At 59.3% G+C, this 8,545-nt stretch overlaps 1 protein-coding gene across 4 annotated transcripts; it reads left to right on the forward strand.

Moving 5' to 3' along the window:
* Nucleotides 1–604: 604 nt before the first annotated feature.
* ATP1B2 (ATPase Na+/K+ transporting subunit beta 2) lies at nt 605–6,859 on the forward strand. 4 transcript variants are annotated; one of them, XM_045490287.1, is made up of 9 exons: nt 605–1,342; nt 3,116–3,244; nt 3,490–3,594; nt 3,728–3,933; nt 4,157–4,213; nt 4,308–4,334; nt 4,726–4,746; nt 4,996–5,094; nt 5,206–6,859. In XM_045490287.1, the coding sequence occupies exons 1-9, from the start codon at nt 1,231–1,233 to the stop codon at nt 5,368–5,370; spliced, it is 921 nt and encodes a 306-aa protein (XP_045346243.1). In that variant the 5' UTR covers nt 605–1,230; the 3' UTR covers nt 5,371–6,859. The 4 variants fall into 4 exon arrangements, with proteins under 4 accessions (XP_045346243.1, XP_045346244.1, XP_045346245.1 ...); XM_045490290.1 differs by lacking the exon at nt 605–1,342 and adding an exon at nt 1,942–2,765; XM_045490288.1 differs by lacking the exon at nt 4,726–4,746.
* Nucleotides 6,860–8,545: the final 1,686 nt, after the last annotated feature.

Genomic DNA, 8,545 nt, shown 5'->3' on the forward strand with positions numbered 1-8,545 from the left:
GTGGTGACAGGGAGAGTTGGGTGGGGACAGGGGGAAGCCCCTAGGCTTGGCGAGAACCAGGGGCCGTGGGATTGGAGAAGGAGGTGTTGGGGGGAGCTGGTAGCGGCTCCCCCAAAGGGAATTTCCCTCCTGTGGTGGCCTCTCTCCATCCTGTGTGGCCTGTTCTAGCTTCCATCCCGGCGGGTCTAGCGCCCTGGCTGGTGCCTTCTGTTTTCCTTGGTCTCTGGCTCTTTCTCTATCCCTCTCACATTTGGCCCTGTCTGTCTCCGGATCTTAGTCTCCAACGGCCGGCCTGGGGCCCCTTCGCCGCAAAGATCGGCTTCCCTCTCCAGCTCTGTCTCTCTCCGGGGTTCCCTTTGCCTCCACTCCGCCCGGACACGCCCTCCATCCCCCTTCTTCCACCTGATCCAGCGTGGTACCTGGGCTGGGGGGAGGGGAGAGACCTCCGGGTCTTAAAGAGGCGGCAGGGGGGCGGACCCAATCCCTCTCTCCATATTTGCATATGCATGAGGTCGCCCGGGCCAGCGGCGAGGAGGCGGGGCTTCTGGGGGTGGGAAGGGGGCGGGCCCCCCACCGCCGCCGAGTATAAAGACTGCGCGCCGCGACCGCCGGCCCCGCACTGCTGAGGAGCGGAGCCTCCGCCCGGGGGACCCCCATCCCTGGCTGTCCCCCAATTGCGCGTCCCTGCCCCACCCCCGCGGCCGAGCCACCACTGGTGTGGCGGTCTCCGCTTGGCGGAAGAGCCTTGAGCGGCCACCCGGTCCCTCCCCACGGCCTCTTTGCATCTTGGATTTCGGGGCAGCCCCCTCCCCCACCCCTCCCTTGCCTCCTTGCACCCCTATTTTTTCTGCGCCTCGCTCGGGTTTTGCAGCCGTCTGTTTTTGCATCCCTTTTCATTTTGTTTCTAGAAGGTTTGGGGGGTGAGGCTGCGTCGCACCCCTTCCTCTTTCTAACCTCCCCTGCTCTGACAGCCCCCTTTTCATCGGAGCCCGGGGGCGGGGTGGGGGGGCGCTAGGATCGGTGCATCCCACGCCGCGCTGCCAGCACCCCGCAGCGCGTGGCCGTGCACCCCGGAATTTGCAGCGGCTGCCCATCTGGGGAGGGTCTCCCTCGCCCCCGCTGCCTTCGCTCCCCGCGCGTTCCGGAGCGTGGCGGGGGGGCTTCTGCGCGCCGCACCCCAGCTTCTCCGCAGCCCCCCGCCCGGCGCGGGACTCGCCCCCCGCCGCCGAGATGGTCATCCAGAAGGAGACGAAGAGCTGCGGGCAGGTGGTTGAGGAGTGGAAGGAGTTCGTGTGGAACCCGAGGACGCACCAGTTCATGGGCCGCACCGGGACCAGCTGGGGTACGCAGGGCGGGCCGCGCGCGGGGCGGGGCGGGGGTCCTCCGGGCGACGCCCCGGAGGGCACCAGGTGCCGCGGGCTCGGCCCCGGTTCCCTTCCCGGGTCCCCGGCGTCCTGCCCTCCCCCCCCCCACCCCCCCGCCCTGCCTGGCTCCGGCCTGGGAGGGGGCCGAATCGCCGGTCTAATCTCCCCGGCCGGCCGCTGCGGAGGCGGAGAAAGTAGGTCACTGCCGCCTTCCCGCCCCCCGCGGAGCCCCCTCGCGCGGGGGGTCGCGGGCTCTGCGCGCGTGTCCGCGCCGCGGCGCTGCCGCTCCCTCTCCGGGCAGGTCCGCTGCACACGGCCGCCCCCCCCTTCCCCAGAAGAGCGCCCCTTCCCTCCCTCTGGCTCTCACTAGCTCGCCAAGCCCGTCTATTTTTAGCTCGTGCCCATCCCCTGGACCCTGGGAACATTCATGAGGGGGCGGGTCTTGGAGAGGTGGGGGGGACCGCGGGGGGGGGGGCTCTTCACAGCGGAAGTTGTCAGTATCCCGCTGCTGTTTGGAGCTTTCTCTGTGGCTGCTTTGTGGGTGGGGGGCTGTTGGAGAGGGGTGGCCCTGGGAGGTTTTGGAGGTTGGATGTTCGGCTCCGATGTCGCAGGCGGAGGGAGGAGTGGTCACCAGTGGTGAGACGTGCGCATACATCATCCGGCAGAGTGTCCAGACCTTCCCAACCCACAGCGGGACTGCGAGACTCGGGTGTAGAGGGAGTTGTCCCCAGGCGAGGGTCTGGTGCTGGGCTTGAGTGCAGGTGAAGGGTGGCATTCTTCCAAAAGGGATTGTTAAGCTGGGAGGTCAAGCATAGGGGACCCTGATGTGACACAACCTACAATTCCTCCACACTGGTTGAACACTGTTCCCATCAGCCCACCCAGCAGGGCAGTCCTCGCCTTCAGGAAACTGGGGAGTCCAGTCCCTGGGGTGGAAGGGATCCGTGATGGCTCGGGGAAACCTGCAGAAGCTTCCTGGGGACAGTGTCGTCTGAGATAGAAGGACGGGGGTTCCTGGGTGGTGGCAACAACAGACACTTAGGCTGAGGACTGACGGAGTTACATGTCACATGCAGCAAGGACCTGCTCCCTGCCCCGAAGCCTCCGGGACATTCTACCTTTGCTCAACCGCCTCTCCCCGGGTGCTGTGCGTGAACTGGGGGGTGGGGTGACCGCTGAAGGTTCGGGGCAGCTCTGAGAGATTTTGTAGCTAGACGGCAGCTGCGTCCAAGGTGCCACTTCTGTGGGGCGCCAGGAGAGAGAAGAGTTTGCTGTCTGAACGTGAGGGTCCGCGCTCTGAGGGGCGGGGTGAGAGTTTGGTTGCGAATGGTGGCCAGGGCCAGCTTGGAAACTCATTGCGCCGGACAGCTTTAAGCACGAGGACCCATGAAGCAGTAACAGGTGCTGTGCCTTTGTAGGGCCGCGAATGGTTGACAAGTTGGGAACGGAATCTGATGCCGAATGACCGTGGCCTGTACTTGGGGTTGGCCCAGCAACGAGAAGTTAGGTCTCTTGCGGCCTCCACGAGTCCGGGCTTCACTATGGGACCGGAGGGGGCTGGGGGTCATGGCTGGACGCCAGACACCAGGGCCTGCTTCCAGCTCGTCTCATTTTGCTCCCAGGGGCAGGCTCTCAGATGTCCCCGAGACTTCTGTGACCCGTCCGGGTGCAGAATGTCTGAGTGGGAGAGGGGTCTGCGGGGATAGGTGAGGTCATCTTGGAACCCGCTGACCCTGTTTCCTCCTCCCCAGCCTTTATTCTCCTCTTCTACCTCGTCTTCTATGGCTTCCTCACGGCCATGTTCACCCTCACCATGTGGGTCATGCTGCAGACGGTCTCTGACCATACCCCCAAGTACCAGGACCGACTGACCACACCGGGTGAGTGATGCGACTTCTGATGACCCGGTTACCACGTGCGGGGAAGTCCTTGAAGTCTGCCTCCTTCCCGTTTCCCGCAGCTGAGAGCTTTGTGATCTGGGAAGGTGCTGTGGGGTCACAGGAGATGTCCCCCCGTCCCCACCCCGTCCATCACCCTGCTGCTCCCTGTGTCCGGCTTCCTCCCTCCGTGTGTGGTCCCTCGTCGGATATGCATACGCATACGTATATCCACTTGTCTGGTACAGGCTTGATGATTCGCCCCAAGACTGAGAATCTTGATGTCATTGTCAACGTCAGTGACACTGAAAGCTGGGACCAACACGTTCAGAAGCTCAACAAGTTTTTGGAGCGTGAGTGAGGGGCCGGTGATGTGGCCTTGCAGGGGCTTGGGCAGGCGATCGGGGGACCTTGGAAGCAGGACATTGGCCCCGTGACTCTCTCTCTCTCTCCCTCTCTCTCCCTCTCTCTCCCCCGCCTCCTTAGCTTACAACGATTCCATCCAAGCCCAGAAGAATGACGTCTGCCGCCCTGGGCGCTATTACGAACAGCCAGACAACGGAGTCCTCAACTACCCGAAGCGTGCCTGTCAGTTCAACCGGACCCAGCTGGGCGACTGCTCTGGCATCGGGGACCCGACCCACTATGGTTACAGCACCGGGCAGCCCTGTGTCTTCATCAAGATGAACCGGGTACGTGTGACCTTGGTCACCAGGGAGAATGAAGGAGGGGGCTGGGGTCATCATCTGCGGGCAGTTGCTTCCTTTCACTGGGGCGATCTGGGGAGGTTTGAGCGGCTTCGAGAACCAGAGGCGTGGGGCCGTGGGAGGCCAGGTTCTGGGGAGGGGGGAGGCTGGACACGTGTGTCTTTGCCACCTTGTTTCTCTAACTCCTCGTCCTCTCTCTTCATTCCAGGTCATCAACTTCTACGCGGGAGCGAATCAGAGCATGAATGTTACCTGTGTGGGGAAGGTGAGTTTGTGGGGCCCTGTCCACCTGCCCGTCTGTTTGCGTTTCTTGGCCTGCACGTAATTCACTCGTGTCTTTCTGTCTCCTTTGCTGTCAGAGACCCCGTCACTCTAGGGACAAGGGGGTAAGAGGGCGTGCCAGCGTGGCTCCAACTCCCAGGGGCTCCCACCACTCTTGCTTCTCTCTAGATGCTCTCGCGTGGATAGACACCCACCTCTCTGAGCCCACCCAAGCCTCGGCCTCTGCTTCTGTGCCTGACCCCTTCCACCTTCTCCAGTCCCTGATCACCGTGTCTTCCGCTCCCCCTCCCGTGTCTCACCTAGCTCTTCAGTTCTTTTTAGGTTTCTGGTAGTTAGGGCCACCTGCCACCACTCAGTTGTCCTGGGAACCCTGCGGTCCCCTCCTCTGTCCTCTCTAGAAACTTCCCGTCCCCCTTTACACACGCGCGCACACACACCCTCCCCTTCCTTCCGAGCCCTTACTCACTTATCTGTTCTCTCTTGGCTCTGCTCCAGAAACCGATTGCTGAGACCGGGGTAAGAAGGTGGTGTGGGAGGATAAATGGGCGGCTCCAGGGTCATTAACACCCTTCAGGACTTCCCAGTCTGACGGAGAGACAGGACAGCCCCTCCTGCACACATGCACACACAGACTCACGGCCCAAGGGAGACAGATTGGAGCCAGAAATCACTTGGGGCGAAGGAAGAGTCGAGGGCAGTCTGGAGAGCTTCTGGGTTCCTGCCGCCCCTAACCCGCTCTCCCCCTACCCTCCTGCTCCCCCACAGCGGGACGAAGATGCTGAGAACCTCGGCCACTTTGTCATGTTCCCTGCCAACGGCAGCATCGACCTCATGTACTTCCCTTACTATGGCAAAAAGTTCCACGTAAGTTTCGTGGGAGGCCCGGCCCGGTGGCTCCTCCCGGGGAGCGGGGTCCTTGGGGAGGAGGCTGGAGTTGCCAAGGGCCTGGACCTGTGCTCTCCTCCTCTGGCCCAGGTGAACTACACGCAGCCCCTGGTGGCCGTGAAGTTCCTGAACGTGACCCCCAATGTGGAGGTGAACGTAGAATGCCGGATCAATGCCGCCAACATCGCCACAGACGATGAGCGGGACAAGTTCGCGGGCCGCGTGGCCTTCAAACTCCGCATCAACAAAACCTGAGGCCCCTTCCTCCTGCCCCCGCCTCTTTCCTATGGATGCCTCTGGAATGTCCCTGACCCTGCCTGATCCCTCCCTCACCTGCCCCAAAGGTATTTTTTATAACAGAGCTATGACTTGTTTGAGCCTCACGCCCCTTTTCTTTACTTGTGAACCCAGCCTGATGGCCATTGTGGTCCCCTGACTTCCCTCCCGTCTCCACCCTCCCCTCCGGATTCCAGCTCCGTCAGAGGCAGGGAGGCAGGATCCCAGGAAGGCCGGCCCGAGGAGTTGGGGGCCGTTCTGGTTCTGGTTTAGCTGTGAGTGGGGTGTCTCCACCCCTGCTGTCCCCAGAGAGCAATAGAAAATGCCTGCCTGCCCGCCCACCTTCCCACCTGCCCACCTTCGCACCGGCCTTCACCCTCATCCACCTCCCCCCCGCCCCCCACACATCTCCTTCCATCCCTGGTTTGCAGACACGAACGTGGCCCTCCATTCACCTTCCTCTGTCTCTCCCACGCTTTCTGCCTCATCGACACCGTCACCGTCTTGGTGGCTTCTGACTTCATCCGGCTCCTCCGGCATTGGCAGGGGTGTCCCCATGTCCTCTCCATCCCTGTCCCCTCCTCTGAACGACAGCTGTCTGTAACTGAGGACGAGGTGGCTCGGTGGCCTTTTCCCTGTCTTCTGGCACATTTTTCTCCTCACCCTGCGGTGACTGGCGCGAGCTGGGAACGAGGGTCTGGAAGAGGAGCCCCTGTTGGTTCTTCTTGAAAGTTCTCTTCCTGTCCCCCAAACAGGCACTCCTCGGAGGGATGGGGTTGACCTAGGCTGAACATCCACTTTGTTTTTTTGCCGCCGAAGGCTCACTGTCTCCCTGTTTGTTTTCCCAGAATATCTTTCAAGTTCCCTTTCCCCAGAGCGCTGGGGGAGGGCAGCCATTTTGGCTGGGTCCCCAGTGGCCACCTTGGAAACGTCAGCTGGCTGTGGGACTGTTTCACCTCCTTCCCCTGGGCCCGGAGCCACCCCCCTCCTCCCTCTGGCTTCTCTTAGCACGTTATCAACTAATCACTAGCTCCTCCCCTCTCCTCTGCCCCTTGGCCTAAACGCTGCCAATAGCCCCCCAGTCTAGGCTCTGAACTTCTCGGCCCATCTCCTTCGGGACCCCTTGGCATTTTTAAACGACCCCGTAGTGCCCATAGAATGTTACATGAGGGGCCTCTGGTGTTCTTGAGTGATCGTGCCCTTCATTTCTGCCCTCTCTAACTCCCCATTTTTTTTCTGACCCTGCAGCCTCCACACCGCCCCCCCCCCTTCAGATGGACCCTTCCCTCCTCCCCTCTCGCTGGATCTGAGTCTCTTCCCTTGGGGTCCCCATGTTTTCCTGCATTCCCCTCGCCCCAGTGGTCTCTCTCTGCAGTTATTTAATGCCTGTGTCAGATCTACTGTAAAAAGAGGATAAAGTACAATAGAATGAGAGCAATTATATATATAAATATATATCACACACGGAGCCCTGCGTGTGGGTTGTTCCTTTCTGAGCATTCGGAAGAGCTCTGGGAAGGGGGGGAGGGAGGCGATCTGGGTGATTTGGGGGTCGCCTGGGCCTCGGGGGTCCTGCTTCCCAGCTTTGACTTCTTCATCCAGCGTCCAAACGTCTACCTTCCAGATCGCTCCTTTTTTCATTCTGTCTTTGAGATGGCTCAGAGCGAGAGAGGCAGGAAGCCTACATCCCTTTGTTGGGCGATACTTACGAAGTGCCTACTGTGTGCATTCTAGGCGCCGTGAAGATACACTTATGAAAGAGACAGACTTCCTGCTCCCAAGGAGCTCCCCAGTTTAACGGGAGAGGTGAGGAACACACGAGAAACTCTCCTGCCAGGTAGACCTAACCGTGCCTCCAGGGAGGGGAGAAAGCCAGTGAGGAGAATATTCAGAGCGGTCAACGGGGCTTTCTGCTCCGGGGCTTCCAATGGCAGGTTTCTTAGAGCCGTAAAGGGTGGGGTGGTTGGGGGGAGAGAACAGCCTCAGCAAATGCCCAGGGACCTGGGGAAAGTGGACCGGAAGAAACAGATCTCAAAAAACAATGTGTGGGGCGCCTGGGTGGCTCAGTCGGTTAAGCGTCCGACTTCGGCTCAGGTCACGATCTCGCGGTCCGTGAGTTCGAGCCCCGCATCGGGCTCTGGGCTGATGGCTCAGAGCCTGGAGCCTGCTTCCAATTCTGTGTCTCCCTCTCTCTCTGACCCTCCCCCGTTCATGCTCTGTCTCTCTCTGTCTCAAAAATAAATAAAACGTTAAAAAAAAACAAAAACAAAAAACAATGTGTGAACCGTTAGGACCCTGACTGGGGGTGAAACTATACACACAAGTGTAGGAAAAAACAAAGGGACAGACAAGTGCGCAGAACGGTACTGTGACGTACGTGGATGGGTTTAGAGCTGCTTTTTTATTTCCCTGGGCTTTATTTTTGTTGGTTTGCTTGCAGTGAGTTAGGATTTGCCTTGCAAGATAGCTTTATTGCACGAGCATCCGTATACACGATTTCATCGCGAATGAGTTGTGTACGCACACGCGAATGCACACGCACAGCCTGCTGGGGTTTGCTCGTTTTCATGCGCGAACTGGATCCTATCATACCCACTTTTGTGCCTTTCACTGTTTTTCACTCAATAAATTGTCTTGTGCCATTATGTCACCTGGCAGAGCTCGAATGCGTATATTTATTGATTGATTGATTTGATTTATTAAAAATTTTTCTCAATGTTTATTTATTTTTGAGAGAGACAGAGACTGAACGTGAGTGGGTGAGGGGCGGAGAGAGAGGGAGACACAGAATCCGAAGCAGGCTCCAGGCTCCGAGCTGTCAGCACCCGGAGCCCGACGCGGGGCTCGAACTCACAAGCTGTGAGATCATGACCTGAGCCGAAGTCGGACACTCAACCGGCTGAGCCCCCCGGGCGCCCCTGCATATATATTTTTTAGATGGCTGCATGGTATTTTTTTCCCGTTGGGTCATTCTTCCTTGAATCTGTTCAAGCTCCTTGACAGCTACAGATAGAAACTGTTTTCTGCATTGCAAAATTCTGCCCTGCCCCCCTTGCCCTAAGCAATGTTTGCCTCTTTGTTAAAAAGTGTTAGGTCTTCCTTCACACGTCTAGTTTTTTTTGTAGTTTCTGGGCATCCAGTCACTAGAGCATAT

This window comes from Leopardus geoffroyi, chromosome E1 (assembly GCF_018350155.1).
Source record: "Leopardus geoffroyi isolate Oge1 chromosome E1, O.geoffroyi_Oge1_pat1.0, whole genome shotgun sequence".
Taxonomy (NCBI): Eukaryota; Metazoa; Chordata; class Mammalia; order Carnivora; family Felidae; genus Leopardus; species Leopardus geoffroyi.